This window comes from Aspergillus luchuensis, chromosome 1, assembly GCF_016861625.1.
Source record: "Aspergillus luchuensis IFO 4308 DNA, chromosome 1, nearly complete sequence".
Classification (NCBI taxonomy): domain Eukaryota; kingdom Fungi; phylum Ascomycota; class Eurotiomycetes; order Eurotiales; family Aspergillaceae; genus Aspergillus; species Aspergillus luchuensis.
Window position 1 is genome coordinate 2,283,558 of NC_054849.1, and position 19,550 is coordinate 2,303,107.

The 19,550-nt window shown below is 50.5% G+C and overlaps 8 protein-coding genes and 1 non-coding gene across 9 annotated transcripts; 5 read left to right on the forward strand and 4 right to left on the reverse strand.

Moving 5' to 3' along the window:
* Positions 1 to 717: 717 nt before the first annotated feature.
* AKAW2_10793A (uncharacterized protein) lies at positions 718 to 2,449 on the reverse strand (the record flags this gene model as incomplete). The annotated part of the gene is made up of 2 exons (XM_041691134.1): positions 718 to 825; positions 905 to 2,449. 2 exons carry the CDS (start codon positions 2,447 to 2,449, stop codon positions 718 to 720), a joined length of 1,653 nt encoding a protein of 550 aa, XP_041537513.1.
* A 1,425-nt stretch (positions 2,450 to 3,874) lies between these two features.
* Positions 3,875 to 4,354, forward strand: AKAW2_10794S (uncharacterized protein; the record flags this gene model as incomplete). Its single annotated transcript, XM_041691145.1, has 1 exon — positions 3,875 to 4,354. The coding sequence occupies one exon, from the start codon at positions 3,875 to 3,877 to the stop codon at positions 4,352 to 4,354; it is 480 nt and encodes a 159-aa protein (XP_041537514.1).
* A 245-nt stretch (positions 4,355 to 4,599) lies between these two features.
* Positions 4,600 to 5,588, forward strand: AKAW2_10795S (uncharacterized protein; the record flags this gene model as incomplete). The annotated part of the gene is made up of 3 exons (XM_041691156.1): positions 4,600 to 4,605; positions 4,665 to 4,817; positions 5,013 to 5,588. The coding sequence occupies 3 exons, from the start codon at positions 4,600 to 4,602 to the stop codon at positions 5,586 to 5,588; spliced, it is 735 nt and encodes a 244-aa protein (XP_041537515.1).
* Positions 5,589 to 6,122: 534 nt separating this feature from the next.
* Positions 6,123 to 8,013, reverse strand: AKAW2_10796A (glycosyltransferase domain-containing protein; the record flags this gene model as incomplete). Its single annotated transcript, XM_041691167.1, has 2 exons — positions 6,123 to 7,763; positions 7,828 to 8,013. The coding sequence occupies 2 exons, from the start codon at positions 8,011 to 8,013 to the stop codon at positions 6,123 to 6,125; spliced, it is 1,827 nt and encodes a 608-aa protein (XP_041537516.1).
* Positions 8,014 to 9,447: 1,434 nt separating this feature from the next.
* On the reverse strand, positions 9,448 to 10,494 carry AKAW2_10797A (uncharacterized protein; the record flags this gene model as incomplete). The annotated part of the gene is made up of 1 exon (XM_041691178.1): positions 9,448 to 10,494. The coding sequence occupies one exon, from the start codon at positions 10,492 to 10,494 to the stop codon at positions 9,448 to 9,450; it is 1,047 nt and encodes a 348-aa protein (XP_041537517.1).
* Positions 10,495 to 11,097: 603 nt separating this feature from the next.
* Positions 11,098 to 12,314, reverse strand: AKAW2_10798A (slipin family protein; the record flags this gene model as incomplete). Its single annotated transcript, XM_041691189.1, has 4 exons — positions 11,098 to 11,328; positions 11,382 to 11,874; positions 11,934 to 12,051; positions 12,122 to 12,314. The coding sequence occupies 4 exons, from the start codon at positions 12,312 to 12,314 to the stop codon at positions 11,098 to 11,100; spliced, it is 1,035 nt and encodes a 344-aa protein (XP_041537518.1).
* Positions 12,315 to 15,148: 2,834 nt separating this feature from the next.
* On the forward strand, positions 15,149 to 15,219 carry AKAW2_t10025S. Its single transcript has one exon. It is a non-coding gene; the product is annotated as a tRNA-Gly (tRNA).
* Positions 15,220 to 16,227: 1,008 nt separating this feature from the next.
* On the forward strand, positions 16,228 to 17,645 carry AKAW2_10799S (uncharacterized protein; the record flags this gene model as incomplete). Its single annotated transcript, XM_041691200.1, has 3 exons — positions 16,228 to 16,364; positions 16,455 to 16,958; positions 17,021 to 17,645. The coding sequence occupies 3 exons, from the start codon at positions 16,228 to 16,230 to the stop codon at positions 17,643 to 17,645; spliced, it is 1,266 nt and encodes a 421-aa protein (XP_041537519.1).
* A 510-nt stretch (positions 17,646 to 18,155) lies between these two features.
* Positions 18,156 to 19,322, forward strand: AKAW2_10800S (uncharacterized protein; the record flags this gene model as incomplete). Its single annotated transcript, XM_041691213.1, has 1 exon — positions 18,156 to 19,322. One exon carries the CDS (start codon positions 18,156 to 18,158, stop codon positions 19,320 to 19,322), a length of 1,167 nt encoding a protein of 388 aa, XP_041537520.1.
* Positions 19,323 to 19,550: the final 228 nt, after the last annotated feature.

A 19,550-nucleotide genomic window follows, 5' to 3' on the forward strand; every position in this document is an offset into this window, starting at 1 on the left:
GCTTGTTGGTATAAGGCAGTTCAAGTTCCAGAAATAATGTTCTTTCTGAGTTGGATTTTCCCCATGGTAGTAGTAATGTTTGTAGTTGCAATGGTTTGATGTTATCTAGACCAGTCTATTGCAGCTAGACTTGTACTCTTTACTTGATAAAAGACCATGACTTACTGGCCCATATTAACACCCACATAGTCAACTGTTAAGAGGATTGTTCCGGTCGCATAAGAGTAAAGGTCCTTAGTAAGTAGCCTCTTTAATTCGAGGCCAGCATGATCTTACAATCCCCCTTTTCCTCACCTTTAGTATGCAATAATTCGAGTTGCCTTCGAAGGAAGGAACATGACTTCCTATTCCCCTGCACAGCAAGCAAAGTAGGCGACTCCAAAAAACACTAACTCCTACTACCTCTGACGCTCCTCACGTTGGACGAATTTCGCCTCATCTCTCTATCTCCATGTCGTCTTATACGGAGCCAATTTAAGTGCTGAAGACGCTACTACCGTCTATCTGTTCTACTCCAACAACGGCTATCAGACGTAAATAAAAAGAACAGAAAGACAAGATACAAGAATGACAATGCTCCATTGACTGATCATCATCATTATCGATCACATTAAGGTTATTCTATCTCTCATGAACTTAATTATACAGTGGAAGAAATTTCATGCCACAGCTCGCAGGAGCTAGGCTCTATGAAAACATGGTAGCGATGGGCCAAGATCAGTGCAGAGCAAGGATTCTGGCAACAGCAGCCTCGGCAACAACCATGATAGTAGCCTGGATGTTACCGGTAGGAAGGTCAGGGTGGATACTGCCATCGACGATGAACTGTACGAAGATAAAAGTTAGCAAGATGGGTCTCAAGAGCGAGGAGCAAGGCAGCAGTTGGGGATGGGGATGTTCATACCAGGTTGTTAGTGCCATAGACCTTGGTGTTGAGATCAACGACCGAGGTGCCGTTGTTGTAGCGGCCATCGTCCGTGCCAATCTTGGCCGAGGTGGTGTAGTGCATACCAGGGCTGACGCTGCCGAGGATGGCGGAGACGTTGGTGTAGGTCTCCAGCTGGAATCCGGTAGAGGGGGCGGTCAACTCTCCGACGAACTGCTGGAGGAAAGCAGTGGCGGCAGCGCGATCACCGGCAGTCGTGAGGTAGGGAGACTTGTCCCAGACGGTGGAGCCATCAGTGTCCAGGCCGAGCACACCGGAAGAGGTGAGACCATGGGTCATGTAAGCGGTGATGGTGACTTCGTTGGTGCCGGAGGGAGCACAAGAGCCCTGGTAGTAGCGCGTCTGGCCGTCGACGACGTTGGAGGTGAAGAAGATCATGCGGTGCTTTCCTTGGGTGAGGAGACCGCTGCCCTGGGCGTAGAGGCTGATGTCAGAGACATCGGAGCCGTTCACGATGGCGTCGTAGTCGGGAAGGCCATAGCTGGTGCCGTTGGTCTTCAAGATGATAGAGAAGATAGGGTGGTCCTTGGCGCCGATACCAACGGGAAGGTTGATCCAGTCCTTCTTGGGGGGGACGATCACGCCGCTCTGCTGGGCGATCTCAATCTGAGAGCTGGGTCCGATGCCGGAGTTGAAGAGGATACGAGGAGTGGAGAGAGCACCGGCAGAGAGGACGACTCTTCCGTTGGAGCCCAGAGTGATGTTCTCGCGACGGCCGAAAGAGTTCTCGACCTCCACACCAGTCACCTGGCTGCCGGCGCGCAGGAGGCGAAGCACCTTGGTGCCGAGACGGAGGTTGAAGTTCTTGCTCTTCTCAGCCAAGGGCAGGTAGGTGCGGACGGGACCAGCACGCATCTGGTCCTTGATGTTCCAGGCAGGGTAGCTGTAGACCTCGTGCTTCTCGTTGGGCTCGGCACTCATGTCAACGGACTTCCAGCCGATCTTGTTGAAGAAGTTGGAGAGGACGGTGTAGAGACCCTGGTCGTAGCGCTTGCCATCAGCGGAGGGCAAGAGGGTTCCGGGGTTGCGCTCATAGAGCCTGTCTGCAGCAGGCTTCACGTCGTCCCATTTCCATCCCTTGGGCCACTTATCGTTGAAGTCACGGTCCGGCGGGTGAACGAAGACCATGTAGTTCAAGGTCACACCACCACCCAGCACGCAACCGGCATAACCGGCGACATCAGAGCAGAGGTATTCCTCCCACTGAGGCAGGGCACCAATGTCGGCAGACAGTCCAGGCAGGTCAACCGCAGTCAAGGTCTTGTTCCAGACGAGGGTTTCGTTGGATCCAGTAGCCACGGTAGGTCCATAGCCTCTCTCCAACAGCAACACGGTCTTGTTGGCCTCGATCAAGCGTTCAGCAGTGATGATACCGGACGGTCCACCACCCACGATGATGTAGTCATACGAACTACCCCTCGGCGATGCGTGGACACGGGGAGAGGCCACGGCCCCAAGAGCAGAGCCAGTGGCAATGAGGCCTGCAAGCAGGAAGGACTTCATGGTGAGAATGTTTTTGGATGAGGATAGAGATTCTCATCTAGTCATGGTGAAACGGGCAGGTCCCTTTATATTTCCATAGGGTCCGCGAAGGTCCCGGAAAAACGCTTTTTTGGCACGCGCCAAATTGCCTTCTTCGTTTCCAGTTAGTCAAATACGTAGCTCCTCAGGAAAATGAACCCGTTATGTCAGAGACTCATAAGAGTGGCCAAATTGGCTCTTTCACGCTAATTCCGTACCAAATTGGCTCTTTTCCGCTAATTCCGCACCAAATCCGATGTACTCGCAAGTCCCACTACCCAGGTCCCTCAATTACTCTGGCTCTGTCGCCCAAGTCTGTATGTCGAAGAATATTCTCGTTTCAGTGGACCGCCTCCCGATGACGATCGTTTCCTCATTTGCTGTTATCTGATCGTTGTAGATGCCATTATTGCACAGGCGAACCGATGAGGTGGGTAGGCGAAGACAACCAGCTGCGACATTGCCTTATCATTGGCAACCGAACTTTGGGTTCAGTGGATCCCGTGAAAGCGCCAGCCGCTTCTAGCGCGAAGAAAGACGGATTTCAAAAGCCTGACAAAGCCAGGTCTCTAGGGGAGAGTGGATATGAGAGCCTTTGGTGCACAATATGGAAGTGGATATCTTAATAAAATTCGGTTGAAAAACTTGGCGGTTGAATAGGCGAAAACAGATGAGTGAGGGTTGACAAATGATGATTCACCGTCCATGCCGGGTCTCGCTGTCCCACTCGTAGACTCGGTAGACATCTCTCTTCTGGAATTCGGTTCAGGGTTCACGGCTCGCTTGCACCGGGCCGTACGGAGTTGATTCGTACAGCAGTGGTCGTCGAGCACGCGATACAGACCGGAAGACACGGATGGTGGACAGACACAGGACTCATGATTCAAGTTTATCGATTGACATTTTCCCTGTCTAGCTTATCTGGACGTCTGCAGTCAGCTCTGTTGTGTCGACGCAGTCAGCCCTAGCATTAGTGCCGGCGACTTTATGTTAAACAAGCTAGCCAGTAGTCCGGATCCTGCAAGAACAACATGCTGGTCTGGCTAAGCTTTTTCCCCTTATCTCGTGCATATTCACCTAGCCTAGTTTCAGCTTCATCTGATGTGATGGTTTAACCGCCAGTATTCAATAGACCATAAGAAGGCAATCAACTATCAAATGAACCCAGCACCTCAATCAAAGATAGTGGTGGTGCCATCTGTGCGCGTTAATGAATATAGATAAGAGATGAAGTGGTTGCATTGCATTTACTGCCTGCAGGCACGTGCAGGTGTCTGCAGCAAGTCAGCCGCTAACCCCCTGCATATGGTATGTCCACTATAGCATCATCATGGATCCGGTGTAATCCATCCTATCCCAATCCAGTTTGATCTCCGCAGTGCTTTCTATACTACTCTAAATCCCAAAATGGATCCCAATGCGCTCTACATTGCACTCTTCATTCGTGATGATCCTCCTAGACCCAACGATTACCACTGGGCGCTCTACCACCACCGCATCAACAGCGGCATCAAGTACCATATCACCAACGAAGGCAACGGCTGGATTCCCGGACATGGGCCCGAATCAGGCACCGGCATCCTGAAAGCCTTCCTCCTTGTGGGTCTGATTCAGATTGCAACCATACCGTCCACTACCTCGGCGGAGGAGACTTTAGACCGTGTCTGCCGAAGCTACGACGGACATCTGAACGACAGCGAAAACAGAACATGCCGGACGTGGCTACTGGATGTGTTAAAGGATCTACGGGAGCAGATGGGTGTGCTACATGGGGTTGACATCATATCACTAGAGAAAGAAGCGATGGACTGGGGCAATCAGTACGCGTTTGAGGCCTGCCAAAACGTCCAACCAAGACCAGTGGAGAAGAGCATGTACATGGCGTGAGGCAATTGCTTTACCTAGTTCTAATCCTTACCTTGTTCATGAGACTTAATAGATTGCAGTTGCACCAATATCACTCTTTACTACATACAGTATGCGAAACTCCTCTCACCGCCCTCCCATCATTGCCCGGCAGAATCAGCCCAATTCCTTCTCCGCCCCGCATTCCAGCACTTTTTTTCCCGCGTCGCATTATCCACCTATCAATCGGCCAATATCACCCCAATCTGCACAATTAGACCATCACAATGAGGGTAAATTCTGATCCTATGGCCCTGATTATAGAGTACCATACTAAGTAGCCAAAAAACAGATCGTCGATCCCCAATCCGCCACCCTTACCAACATAGAGGTCCTGGCCTATCTAACGGCCAACCCTCCACGGCGACCACCGAACCCGCCGCCGAACTCAAGAAACTGGGTTCCCAGTCCGGATCTACGGGACCACAATACCGTTGTTAAGGAGGTGCGCATTCCCTTATTGAATTGAAATTCACATCCTATGTGTTTCTCTGTCGAGTAGCTATGCGGGGCTGGATATATTGTCTAGCTAGCTAGACGGTCTTGAACTACCCCCTCTCTCTCTCGTCGTCTACATCTGCAGCAAACATACATGCATGCACAAATCAAAAATCTGACTCTTGGGTCAAATGATCATTAGATACACAACTACGTCACCCGACTCTCCCCCCATCTCCTCAACTACCCCAAATACACGCACCTCACCCCCGCCCAAATACAAGCCCAGGCACAGTCGACCACAACAACAGCCATCCCACCATCCCAGATCAACGCGCCTACGCCGCTCGACCATGCGCTCCGGGAGCTCGTCACCAGGTTACAGCCCTACGGGCTCACCAAGGGTGAGGTGCTGATGATCGTGAACCTGGGGGTGGGGTTACATGCACCCGCGACGGAAGGAGAGGATGGTGAAGAGGCGGGTGAGGGAGGGGAAGAACAAGAAGAATATGATGAGAATGCGGAACAGCAAGTCAATGGTGGAGAGGATACGAATGGGATGATGGAGGTGGATGGGGCCGAGGAAGCACAGGGAGGAGGGGAAGGGGAAATACCAGAAGAGGATTACGGGGCGTTGGCGCTGTTGGATACGGTTATTGAGGAGCGCGAGGAGAGATTGAGTAATGAGGATGTGAACAATGTTTTGGCGATTATTCGGGAGACGTTGGGGTCGGGGATGAAGGGATCGGAGGCGGAGGGGATGGATGAGGAGGGATAGATTTTGTTTTCTTTGGTGCGGACGGTACTACTACTACTATATATACCATGATACTATGGCTGGTAGGTCTTTTATGTGGATTATTACGTTGCAATGTGATGGTACTAACAAATTGTAGCATATTCTATCTATTCTATACAAACCCTGGTATATAATGAAGTATCCCGTAGATACTCTCCGGCATCCCGACTCAAGAAGGAATATCATACAATGAAAACAATTAGCCCTTACGCCCTGACTGCGATGAAACCAGCAAAGCAAGGAGGGTAAGGCCAAGCACATATGCAAAAGCATCACATCAGATCCACTTCGCTCAAAATCGATAAGTCATGAACCCCCAAACACCATGTAGATATGCACGGCCATAGCTGATGGCAAATTCTTGCTGCAGTTTGCAGCTTCACACTATAATGAAATATGCAGAATGAACAATGGGCCACGAGTATGGATGAATAGTAGGCCCACGCCAGCCGTGTCACCAAAGGTAAATCGGCAGGCGGTAATTTTCTCTCAAGAGCCAGTCTCGGAGATAGATCACCAGATGCCTGGTTTTTCTTTACCCTTGATGACGTTTCCGAATCGGTTGTACACCGGCTCGTCAGCGTCTTCCCCACTTTCTTTGCCAAAGGGACCGAGATCATCATCGAACAGCTCTTTGTCATAGCTTCCACAAACTTCAGTGTAGGCTAACCATTCACCCTTATCAGTCCAGAGACCTCCCCTGCCACCGCGCATGTCCCACCATTCTTGTCCTCCCAAGAGGGAAGATTGGGCGGCGTCGAACCCATTCGGGGTACGCATGTACTTGCGGAGAAGGGCACGAGCCCATGGTTGATACCACATCTCTGACCACCACTTGTCGAGGACAGAATGATCCCCATCGACATGCAACAGGGCCGGTACAGATGCCGAGTGAATGTTGGTCATCAAGGGGAGGTTATGCCAAGTATGGTTGCGCGGATTCGGAAGTTTGTCGAGCGTCTCATTGAAAGGCGGGTTTAGCCAATCATCCTTGCCAAATTTGGGCTGGATGAATGGATTACCGAGGCTCTCAGGTGTGATATCCGAAGGGATCAAGAGGCGTTTTTCTCTGGGGACGCCATGCTGCATCTGCACTGCCGAAGTCTTGGTGACATTATTGTAGTGAAGCCATTCGACATCCATCTTGGCATTGCGCATGTTGAAAAACAGACGGGATTCATAGTCGACTCCAATGCCATACTCATAGCGGGTGCCAGACTCGAGGCGCGGTTGGGTAGCTCCTGTGATATTGGAAGCATCAGAGATGCCTATAAGTGTGTAGAGCCATTCCATGAATCCATTCGCAGAATCCCGCCTCTCAAGCTCCCGCACATATTCCTGTCGACCAAACATTTGCGTCATAGCTAGGTAATCTCCCCGTGCATTGCGGTGTTGATGCACGAACCGCAGAACCTCGGCATATATCAACTTGAGATCAGCTGCCTGACCAACAACCGCGCCAGGCTTGAGCCAGCGCGGCCGATTCAGATGTCCTTGTGGGTGGATATCCGTCTTCCACCCATAAGCGTCCGGGGGGAGGCTAGACTCTGGGACTGTCACACACCCTGCATCTAGGGTGAGCCCGGGGAAACATTCTTTGCTCGCTGCAAACAAAACTCTCTGAGAGTATTTCTGTATCGTTTCCTGCGAGCCTGTACGGTACGGCCTGTCAACAGTCACGGTACCATATTTTCGGAGCAATTTTTCATTGTTCTCCCTGAGTAGATTTTGGAACCTCTGAATTAGGACCTCAGGGGGTAACTGGAAGAACACGTCCTGGGAATCAACAATAAGGACGAGATCTTCATCCTTTATTTGTGGGTTATACGCCAGATAATTGTATATGCCGGCTATGCGGTCCACCATGGCAGCGTAATCTGTGTACCCCGTTGGAGGCGACTTGCCGTAGCTAATCAATGTGGGCGGTGGGTAGTTCAGTATCATGGACGACGTCAACGTGCGACAGAGTGAGGCGGACTTCTGCGATGCAGGTATAAGAAGGTGGAAAGACGGGGTTGACTTTTGCAGATTATGCGGAAGACTATCATTTCGGTGCAAAACATGACCCGGGGAAGTGAAGACCATCGGCAAGTCTTCGGGGCGCTCACGGGAGGGGGGATATGATGGGTATCTCAACCAGTAGCTAACATGTGGCTAGGAAAAGAGGCACTTCGTCAGTACCACTTCATTGAGACAGTAGATCGCATAATAAACATACTTGACTAGACCGCGACAACAACAGCAGCGTGAAGAAGCATGTGGCGGCCAGGATCATCAGCGTTCTAACGGGACGAGCTCTGAGACGGCGAGGATGGAACTGTTGCTGCCATAGCATCGTCATTGACGAGCGCGCCGTGTGATAATGATCGGCCCATGGGCCGTCTAGGATGCCCTGAAATGACATCCTGGAAAGCAGTGGAAGTGGAAACTTTGCTTGGACACTAGATTAGAGTACCGCTGCTCAGCAGCGGTGGACGGACGATCCGACTGAACGTCAGATCGTGCTCAGTAGAAAAGAACCGCTGGGTTTAGCCAAATGTAGAAGAGGGTCTTCCCAACGATAAGCATTCCTGCGAGCGGGACATGCGATCAGGAAGAGCAGCGAAGCTGACGGGGGGGATATCGGATTAAGAGAAATCAATGGGGTTGCTAGGCGCCATGCTGAGGCAGAAAGGACAACAGTCAATGGTGACGACAGCAACAAGATGAAGAAGAAGAAGCCAGTGTCGGGAAGAGATCCATGCCACGCGGACACAAAACGCGAAGAGGAGGAGGAGGGAAAGTAGTTCAAGGTCGACTCGGGCGGGAGACCACTTCAGCAACAGAAAAGTGACCGATTTGGGTGAGGATTTACGTCGGCGTGTGGAACCGGGCCAGGGACTGGGGGAAAGTAGCTGTCCGGCCATTGGCCTGCCCTCCTCTTTTCTTTCTGCGGATTTCAATCGACTGGATGGATCATGAATTATGGACTCCTCGCTTTTCCCCTTTGGTTCCCGGCCCTGGCCTCCGTCGGTATTGCGATGTGCGAGTATCGCTCCCTGCACCCGTTAATGTCCCACCGCATCTTTGTTTCTTTTTTCCTTTTGATTTTCTTCCCCTGTTCTGCAGTACTTTGTCGGTCTCTAGCCGGGCCACGAAAAGCTTATCTCCTTGTGAGATCAGTAGATCCATCCCTCAAGTGCATCTCCTCCATCCGTAAAGTTGTTCGCCTCAACCCACGAAAGTCGGTTACTCAGCGGGAAACGCCATCGTTGGATCTGGCCGCGTCATCGAGACTGCACATCCCATACTGCCCGTGCCCTCCCAGTTCTTGGCACGAATCGAATGGTGGTTTCAGATTGCTTGCTCATTAGTCCATCGCCGGCCCTATGTTCGGCCTACGTTGTGAACTGACGTCTCCCTATGCATGACTCCACATTGCCCATTCTACTTTGGACCTAGATTCCCCCGTCCATAACAAGCCATGCAGCCCGGACGAGTGCCGTCTCGAATCGTGCTCCATCTACGGCTTTGGATTGCATGAATAGAACAGACGATTACGAAGCAGGCGCTTCGACTAGCCACTTTGTCGTTCCGAGGGCGTCTGATAGACGGTAGTATGAACTGCATGAACCCCAGGCCCGTTGAGCCGGTTAGCTACTACCGAATCTTGATGGGAACAAGCCCGCCTATCAAATAATTTTCCGCCGCTGAGGAAAAGCGCACGGTACTACTATAGTAGACACACAGAAGCACACTGGCAATCCTTATGTACAATGCCAACGCCCGCCATAATGCAATCAATGGCCCAGAACAAATCAACAATACAAACAATATAGACATTTCGAAGGGCAATGGCTCATTCCAGGTATATCTCTTCTCGCAGCCGTTGCAAATTGCGGAAGATGCCACCCCCCGGGCCTTCGCTTTCTTGCCGCCGATGACCCGTTGTTGGTCCCTTCGTAGACGATCCGGACGGCTGCTGGGACTGGTCGGATCGGCCCTGATTGTCTAGGGCCTTGCGACGTTCCTCCACGATCTTAGCCAGGCTGTCTACGAACCGGGTCCGGGCCTTCTCCTCCGCTGTGCCCTTCCAGACAAGTGCCAATGTACGTAGCGACTCAACACGGCGCGAGGCAGCTTCAATCCCCTCCTGCCCGCCACCGTTGCTATCTAAAAGCTCCGTTACTTCCTTTCGCAGCTTCTTAGCCACCTCTTGGCCCTTCTCCTCGCGACTGTGGCTCTCAGGCCCCGGTTCCGGCGCCGACACCGAAATAAAAGATGATGTTATAGACGTCTCCGATGGCGGGAGGGGCCATTCCATGGCATCTCCGAAGGTCTGCACCACTTCTTCCAGTCGTGCGCGGACTTGGTTTAACGTCCGTAGCTTGGTGATATATTCAGGGTCCTGCACTGTGATTGTCTCCGCTCGCTCTCCCTGTTCTCCTGTGTCTTCCGCATCCTCCGCCCCGGCGATCTTATCATGGTCCGCAGCGCTCGGGACAAATCTCTCAATATCACTCCGTAGTGCGTCCGTCAACGTGTCCGAAAGTCCAATAGTCTCTCCACGCAGCAATTCAACCTCGTAAGCTAATCGACCTCCGCTTCGTAGAATCTCATCGGTAAGTTGTGTAAGGGCTGTGGAATGTCGAGCATTCTGCGCGTTTATTTGTGAAAGGACGGACTGGACTTGTGTAGACAGTTCGGGCAGGGAAGAGGCCCCCGCAGGACCCCGCGAGAGGTTGGTTTGAGATGACGCCAGCGTCAGCGCAGGAAGAGCATTGTTGAGGTACTCGGCGGGATCAAAGGACTGGTCAGTGAAGTCGGGTGTCATCTCGAGTGACGGGCGTGAGCTTGGTACTTTCGCAGCTGTAGGAGCCGGGCTGGGGGTCGGCGAAGGAGCCATTGTTTCGACGACAGTCTTCTTGATCGGGGAGGGTGGATGGGCAATTACGCCCTATTTCAGCGCTATTTCATAAATCGACAGCCCACCGTAAAGGTCAAGGCACAATGCAGTGATTCGTCAGAGAGCTAGCAACAAGGTCATGCTTGTCTACGACTTTCGGCCACTGCTGCTGAGATGAAGCCAGGCACACCGCCCTCGGCAGTATCTACTGCTTATCTGCCGCGATAGATACAGATATTGCTCAAAGCGACTGGGCAGAAACACACAGCTACTGATGGTCAAATAAACCAATACCTTCACATTAGTCTCTTTTGATTTTAATTACAAAGGAAAATCATAAGGTAATGTTATTATTGAATTAGAGGCAGAATCGTCCCGTTTAATACACAAGCATGTAACAAAAGAATGTGGGTATCGTCAAAGCCAGATAGGACCCCAAGCAAAAATGGGGAACAAGCGAATGGAAAGACACAAGGCTATCCGGCCTTGTGATATCTCCAAATACATAGATATTGTTCAGCGTCATTAGCATATTCTCATCAGCAACCAGGCAATGGTCCTCTCCAGCGCTATCAAGCCATCAAATCATGTGGCACACCGCACCTAGATGTCTTCGACCACGCGCGCATTCATTGCACGCTGGAATCCATCATCAGGCTGTTGGTATCGACTAGGGCCTTCGCCAGCATTCTCTGCCGCAGCCATTTGTTGCTGCACAGTCTGGTTCATTGCCGGCAAAAAGATGACCTTGCTGTTGGCTGTCTTGGCCATGGCTTGCATCGCCTCGAGATAGCGGATTTGCATCGCAGGTGCAGAGGACAAGATATCAGCGGCCTAAAATGGAGAGTTAGCACATGTCGTTTACTTTGATGAAATGGAATATTTACCTGACGCATCAATTTGGCCGACTCGACTTCAGCACGAGCAGCAATAACCTTACTTTCACCGATACGCTTCGACTGCGCAGCCATAGAAAGAGAGTCCTGCAAGTCTTCGCTGAAGATGATGTCCTTGATGAGCATGGACTCAACCTGGACACCCCATCCACCAGCAACGTCCTCGATTATCTCCGAAGTCGACTGAGCGATCTCTTCACGGCGTTCAATAACGTCCTGCAGAACTCTTGCGCCGATGACATGACGCAGTGTAGTCTGAGTACGCTCCACCAGGGCCTGGCGGACATTGGAAATACCAAATGCGGCTTTGTGGGGAGATATGATCTGGTAGTAGATCACGGAACTGAGGTTCAGGTTGACATTGTCCTTGGTCATGCAGCTCTGACGGGGCACTTCGACGATCTGAATCTTAACATCCACCGCTGTAAGATGCTCGCTCAGTGGGTTCACTTTGACCAGACCGGGATCGACGGAACGTTCGAATCTGGAAGAACATCAATCAGGACATATATTTTAAAGTGATCATCGTGGGGGTTCACGAACCTTCCGAATCTCGTGATCAGGCCGACTTCACCCTGCGCGACTGGTTTGAAGGGGTTGGGGCAGCAGATACAGCATGGAATGGCACCCAGGCAACCAAGACATTCACCAAGCCCGTGAACTAATAGCGACAGAGGTTCGTTAGACCCAAAGCGCTTTGACAGTGTAATATAGGATAAGGCCAAACTTACTGAATGAAGCGTACCATCCGTGCGCATCGGGGTTATCTTCACCGTGCTGGATTTGCTGCGCATACTTGGGTTGCAGATCGTCCAAGCGAGCTGGTTGCACATTAACCAGACCCGCACCAGGTGCGCGGGCAGGGTTAGTAGGTGGCTGGACTGGCGCCTTGCCGTTGACATCTGCGCTTCTTTCGGCTGACATTTTCAGTTACTGGTAGGAGAAATTGCAGGTCGTCGAGTAGTGTACAGTGTGTAGCGGTAATCGGACTAGAACGGTAACCTAAGCTCGTAGGAAAACGGAATAGCAATTATTTGCAGCCAACGAGAGAGAATAACAGAGAGATAACAGGGTGCGCTGAGAAGGGTTCGCAGCTGCAACGGCAAATATTGATAGAAACTAGCAGTCGGAATGATGAACTGATAGAGAGGGATTTAGAATTATGACATCGGAAGAGGGGAGTGAGGGGAATTAAATACCACTGAACCAGCTGCAACCTTAGTTTCACGACTCAACCACTCGACGGCAGGCTTCCCGTAGGGTAGCTAACACAATGAACTACTCACATCCTACATCTACTGTAAACTCAACTCACATGTTCTCCGCAGCGGTGGCTGTGGGTCGCTAGTTTTGGTCCTATGGGACCTTTTTGGGGGCGTCTTGGCTGCTTGGTCCCTAAGTTGGACCCTCTTCTTAGCCCATTCCTTCTGGACGCCTCGTGTCCTTGATCCCTGAGGCTTCCCGCCCGCCAGCTGTAAATTTACTTCTAGTTGTTGGATCCATTCAGGAGCTCTGCTCTTACTCCGCCTCCCAAGGCTGAGCAACTTAGAAAGAGCCCCAATCCGTCCATATAGTGCAGTTTTGTCGCTGAGGATACCTCCTGATTCTCTCACTTATCCCAGACTCTGCCACGCTTACGGTCAACGACGGACCAATCTGCGCCAATGTCTTAGACTGTGCCCGAGGCCGAAAGGCGCGTGCCAGAGAGGAAGTACTAAACGCGCTAAGAATTGGAACTCACCTCTGATATTTCGACGCTACGCTGCTAATCATGCAAATTACATCATTCTAGAAGACGAAGACGGCTATGCGGCAAGCAGGCGAACCACACAAGTTCCTTCCACCAACCATACTAAGGATTGGGGTTACTAGCACGATAGGGCAGCATATTGATGGGACCACTCAATTAAATTCAATGTGCTTTGATCACCTGGCAAGCATACCTTTCTCTCCCTGTCGTTGCCCCGGCATCGTAGTACCGTCCTGTCAACATCCACGTGAGCTCTTCGGTCTTTCCATCTGGTTTCTAGTGACCAATATCCCGCCGGGTTGACCCATGGTTCTAAAGCTCACAGCCCTCTCCGACACTTCGGTCGGCGATCTCGTGTTGAGATCAGCGGGCGAAGGATTAGGTTTGTGCTGTGCAATCACCCCAAATACAATGGTGGTGCTTACCGTTACACAGGGGATGACAACATCACTCTTGACCCGTCAAATTTAGTATGCGCCCTACTTGCGCTATACTTTCGCTCGGCATAAAAGGTCCGATAGACAAAGAGCTTGTGACAATCTTGCTCTTAACTGGCACCTCCGTCGATCTACAGTGAGGCTCTTATGGGCAGAATAAGGGCTCACGGCCCCCCACGTATTTAGCGCCAAGTAATCGGGCGCACTGAGGCAGTGCTTCCTTTGCATATTGTGGGCCAAGGCTCAACTGACCCGGCACTCGAGAGGGAGGCCAATCACCATGTTACCATACTTCCGAGAATCATCTCTTACACCTAATTCATAAGTTAAGTAGCTCATAGAGAGACAGAGGGACTTATACTCGAACTCAGCAAGGCCAGGGTGCTCTTGCTGAGTTGCTAACAAACAGAAGAGAGATTCCTTCCGTAAAACGCGCGCGCAGTTATCTAACTAGATACGGGCGGTATGTCTTGAAGTCTTCATGTACGTTCTAGTATAGGACTATAATCCTATCCTTCCCAGTTTTGTTGGCTGGTTTATGTATGTGTATAAGGATTGTAAAGAATAACCCCTCAGAGAGATAGAAATCTACAGAATTCTCACCATACTCAGTATATAGACAGCGATGGGAGGTAATATATATATGGATCAAGCTGTTTGTAGTCTCCCTAAATTTATTTGAATATACTTATCCTCCTCCCGGGCACTGGGCATACTATATCTAATTAACAAACCTCTTCTTTCGCATGGTCAGTATCCAACAGTCATGGGAATCAAACCTACCACACTATTTACTTAAGCATCGACCAGAGAAACCTCTGTCAGATACCTGTAGGAGTGTCATGCAGGATGACTACCACTACACCACCCGGCCACCCATAAATAGCTCATAGGAACTACACTACTGTAGGGTCTGGATGAGAGTATCTCATTCATAGGCTATTGTCGTTATGTAAAGAACAACAACAACTTCAAGCGTGGTGACTACTGTACTACTATCTACACAGCAAGGATGTCCGTCGATCACAGATGAATCAGGCAATTCCGCCAGGGACCCTCAAATTAGCCGGTGGGTCATTTGCATACCTCCGTCGGCGCGCATACTTCCGTTGGAGTGTTATCATTACTACAACAGGAAATTGGTGTAGACACGCCGAGTCCGAGTTTCGGCTTAAGGTCCAGTATGCGGCTTCATCCTTCTCTCCTACAAAATTGACATATTGCGTCAGTGATAATCATTCAACTTACAATGTAATTGCCCGTTTGGTAAGAGCGGGTCCTTAGAATGTTGGCGCTTCTTCGGAAGATAGGAAGCCCCGATGGCTTGCACCAGATCATGCATTCTGCAGGATCTTGTTTACTCAGCATAGCTTAGACAAGTGTAGCTATTAATTGTTAGGACAAAGGCGAAATTATCAACGTCTTACTATGGTGGACTACAGAAATACAACTAGACTATGCCCTTGATCGAAGTTGTGTCCCCAAGATCGCAGCAAAACTAAGCAGAAGACACACATATAGTCGCGACAGCTGTTGATAGACTCAAAATTAGAAGTCATTATCATACAACAGCATCATTGGTCTAGTGGTAGAATTCATCGTTGCCATCGATGAGGCCCGTGTTCGATTCACGGATGATGCACATCTTTTTTTTCATCGGGTTTTTTCTTCCCCGCCGCTTTCTTTTAAATTTCCTTATAGTTTTGTTTCCCCCCTCTTTCTTTGTTGGTCTATCAAGTGATTTTTGTTTCTAAAGGTCACATTTTGAGACAGGGGCGTTCGCCTGACTTGGGGTAGACGTCATAACTCAATTAGATCTTATAAGATACAATGGAATCTTCATTATTGACGTAGAGAAAAGGGAATTGGGCTAACGTCCCCCTTTTGCGTTTTTCGAGTTGATAGTCTCGCCAGTCCTTTGGCGTCAATACTCAAAGCCCTCTGGGGCGTTTCCGATTAGTGACATGTCGCACCCTGTCGCGAATCCAGGCCTAAGGCCACTATGGCCTGGGCCCCGGGGTACGCAATTCAACCAATCCAGCAGGTACAGAATGGAGTACCCCTGTTCCAAGATGACGTAAGGTCGAGTTCTGCAGTCTCCATTGAAACAAATGTATCAATATTGGTGTGACACAACGTTCATCAGATATTTTAGTTATTCTACTTCATTCCGTAGTAAACTGGCGCATCCTTGAAGTAACGTTATGGAAGCTTTAGGAGATGCCATACCTAGTGGAATAAGTCAGAAAGCTCAATGTCCTTAAAAAGCAGAATGAGAGCAAAGCCAGCCGCAAATTAGCAGACTGATAGCCCCGATTCGGTTTCAGATGAGCGCACTCCTTCCTTCCTCCCACCACTATTGCTCCATTTTTGACGCCCGCCCCTTTGTCCTTGCCATTGTACACAACCAATTATTCTGGGCCTTTCAGGAACCCCGCATCTGACCTTTCAATGCTTGGAGTTTCTTCTAAAATAGCAACAATTGCTCAGCCCTGCTTAGTCATCTACCCTGAACCCGAAAAGGCGCAAGCGGAGAATCCCTTAAAATCGATCGACGAGAAGACTGACCAGGGGATTTGCATGGTGACAAGCATTTCCCTCCTGTTCCTCAAGCCGGAGCTGGTCTCCCCATGCCTTTTGGAGATTGACGATGAGTTCGTTCCACAACTTGGTGCTACAGGCAAAGAAGGCGCGCGCGGTCATCAATTACAGAGGAAGGAAGTCGGATGCCAAGAAGAATAATCTGTCCAAGCATGCTGCAGGCTCATCATCAGTGTCCTCGTCAGTGTACGTCGTGTGCCCCCTCATCGCATCCCGTGTTCTATGCTCAAAGCGTGAGGCATGTCCATCGCTAACCTACGTGTTGTACATTTATAGTGTGGAGCTAGTTCCGACGTCTTCCCCCTGGGATCTCCTCCCAGTCGAGATTCAGATCAAGATATTCGCCCACTGCGGTGTCACGGACTTTCTGCCATTAAAGCTGGTCTGCAAATCATTCTATCTACTGCTTAACTCGCAGGAACAATGGATCACCCGGCAATACCTCCGTCAACGTCGCCATGGAACACTCCCCTCCCCGATAGATAGCGAAAGGACATATACTCGGAATCCGGAGGATGATGCAGTATTGCTCTCAGATTTGTTTCCACCCGCGAAGAGCGCTAAGGGTGGCCACATATACACTTTCAAGTATATATCCGGCCTGCGACGCCGGCAGACGCTTTGTACAAGACTTTGCTGCTACCTCGCGGACCGTGTCATGGACCGGTTTGTGCACAGCGAACCGGCGTTCATGAAATCCATGTTTACTTCCAAAGCCGAGCGCGGCGTCTTCGTGCAAAGGACGACTGCGCGCTTATGGTTTCATCTCGCTCCACTCATGTAAGTATTGGCCTCCCAGTCGTCTCCTTTAGTGCATCTCTAACGCTTTCCTCTTCGTACAGGTATTATACTCTATACTTCCTTGAGACATATGCTCTTGCCAGGCGAGAGCAGACTAATGTTCTCCTGCGTGACTGGGAAGCTGGACGCTTGCCAGTTCCTGTACCCCCACACATCCGTAGAGCCATGTACCGGGACTTGCAAGTAAAGATAATCAGATCACCTCCTTTTACTGACACCCCGACCCTCATAGCCACGCATCACTGCATGCAACTTCTAGTCTCATATTTGCGGTACACTGTACCACCGGATGAGCCTACAGTTTCGGATGACAGTTGGATTGGATCCTTGCTTACAGTGTCGCCATTCCTCCGAATAGTGGAGTACTTCTCCGCTGAAATCGGAGATGGCGGCAATCAGCGGATGCAGCGAAAGGACTTCATGCACAATTTTCATAACGATATCACCCTAAATGAAAAGGACGACATCAACATGTTGGTCTTCCAAAATGCCCCGAACGTGCATTTGCATGGGTCCGTGGAAGATGTCTGGTTCGATGTTGTGAAGGAGGAATTGGCTTTAAGAAAGGCGGCGCCGCATCATGCAGAGCGCGTCATTGTTTGGACAGGGTTGCCTGTCCTATTCAGCTGCCAAGACTGTCGAATTCCAGATGGATGGCGTGCATAATGCATTCTGTCGGTTTAGCAAGCATTGCATTATTTGCATTCACAAGGCGAGGCGTTTCATAGGGGTTTTGGTGTACTCCATGGCGAAGAATATATCCATCTTCATGGCATGAGCTCTTTGCTCGTCTAGGTGTTACTCTTTTGACATGACAAATTTAGCAGCGGCTACTACAAATGAATGGCGATTTCTATTATCTTGTATTTGTCCATCAATCTGTAACAAGTATGCATTCCTCAGTCCGATGTAAACTAGCCCTATGCCCTAGGTTCCTTTCTGGGAGCAAATTGTTTGTATTGTTTGTTTGATAAGATGCATCGATTAGAGAGATAGTCGCGCCGCGGGCATTCTGCTCTCCCGACTAAGTAAACAGCTGCCGCATCATTTACTGATCGACAAGCTCCTTGGGGAGCATCTCTTCCAATTGTGCTATACTAACACCATATGTGATAAATGTGATATACCATTCCTTCTCATGCATCACACACCTTCAACCAGCCTCACGATACCACAATGACGCAAACAAGCCTACTAAACACCTCCTGGACACTCCACCGTCTCTCCCCTCTCCACCACGGAAGAGACTTTGACAGCCTTGTCAACAACCCCGCGGCTCTGAAGTTCTACGCGACCCGACTACGCGATCAACTAACCGCAGCCTCCTTCCCGATTGCCCTCCAATCCACCGGTCCACTGCCCACAACCGACGACGATACCCTCTCCCGAACCGGCGCGCTGCAATCCTGCACCTGGGAACCCATCACCAGTCTCTCATTCTCAGATATTGAACACGAACGCGACCCTGACAACGAGTCTCAGGCGTCGAACGGACCTCGATCCCGAGCGCGGACTCAACGCTCAGCACCAGCCTTACATACGCCCTCCCAAGAGGGAAGTGGAATCCTCGTGAAGCTAGAGTACGAGAACGCAACATACAAAGCAGCTCTTCTCAGCTTGTCCTCTCTTCCTGCAATCCAAACCGAAACCGCTACTCCGAAACCTCGCACTCGAACCCGCTCCCAGACTCAAACACATGCTACGCATCTACCGCTCCTTCTAACCCGCTTTCCTGCTCCTCTCCGACAAACTTTCGTCTCCTTTCTCTCTTCGACCTTCGACACGTACTGTTCTCCGCTTCGCCTCCCCTCGCGATTTATAGGCACAGCTTTGAACACATGCATAAACACATTGACCTCCGAAGATGGATCCGGGTCTATAACCGCTGTCGAGATTGTCAAAGAGCTTCACCTCACGCTATCGTTCCCTGCCTTTGCTGCGCCGGATTTGCGTACTTTGAACATCACAGTACCGCGAGAGTCGTTGAGCGGGTTCCTTGGTGCTGGAAATAACGGAGACGGAAGTGAGTCGGACGTGCTGGCTGTGCTTAGTGCGTACCTGGAGGAGCATTTGGCGATGAAGTTTGATTTGACCGGTAGAAAAACGGAGCCCACCCTCAAGGGACAAGATCATGTGCGTCTTGCGCGGATCGCTTGTGGGGGATTCGTGCTCGGTGGAGATGGGAAGCTCAAGCTGGTTGCGTCGACACCAGCTGGCGACAATGGCGATTCGGGCGCCATTGCTGGTCGGAATAATCATCTTGCATTACGGGCTTGTGAGGTGTTGCTTTCCGATATATTGCGCAGAGCTGAGATGAACGAGGACGAGAACAAGAAACCATGATACAGATCAGAACTACGAGAATCTTGCATGGACAAGCGAATATCGAAGAAAATCGCTGATTTATTCTGATTTCAAATGCTTACCAACAACATATCTAACGGATGCTGGGGACTATACATTCTAAACGTCTGTCTTGTATCGTGCAATGTCGTGAATCGTTTACAGGTTCGGATCATGACCAGGTAGCACACCTATATGAGAGAAGCGCCGGGCTTCACACTTGTGGTT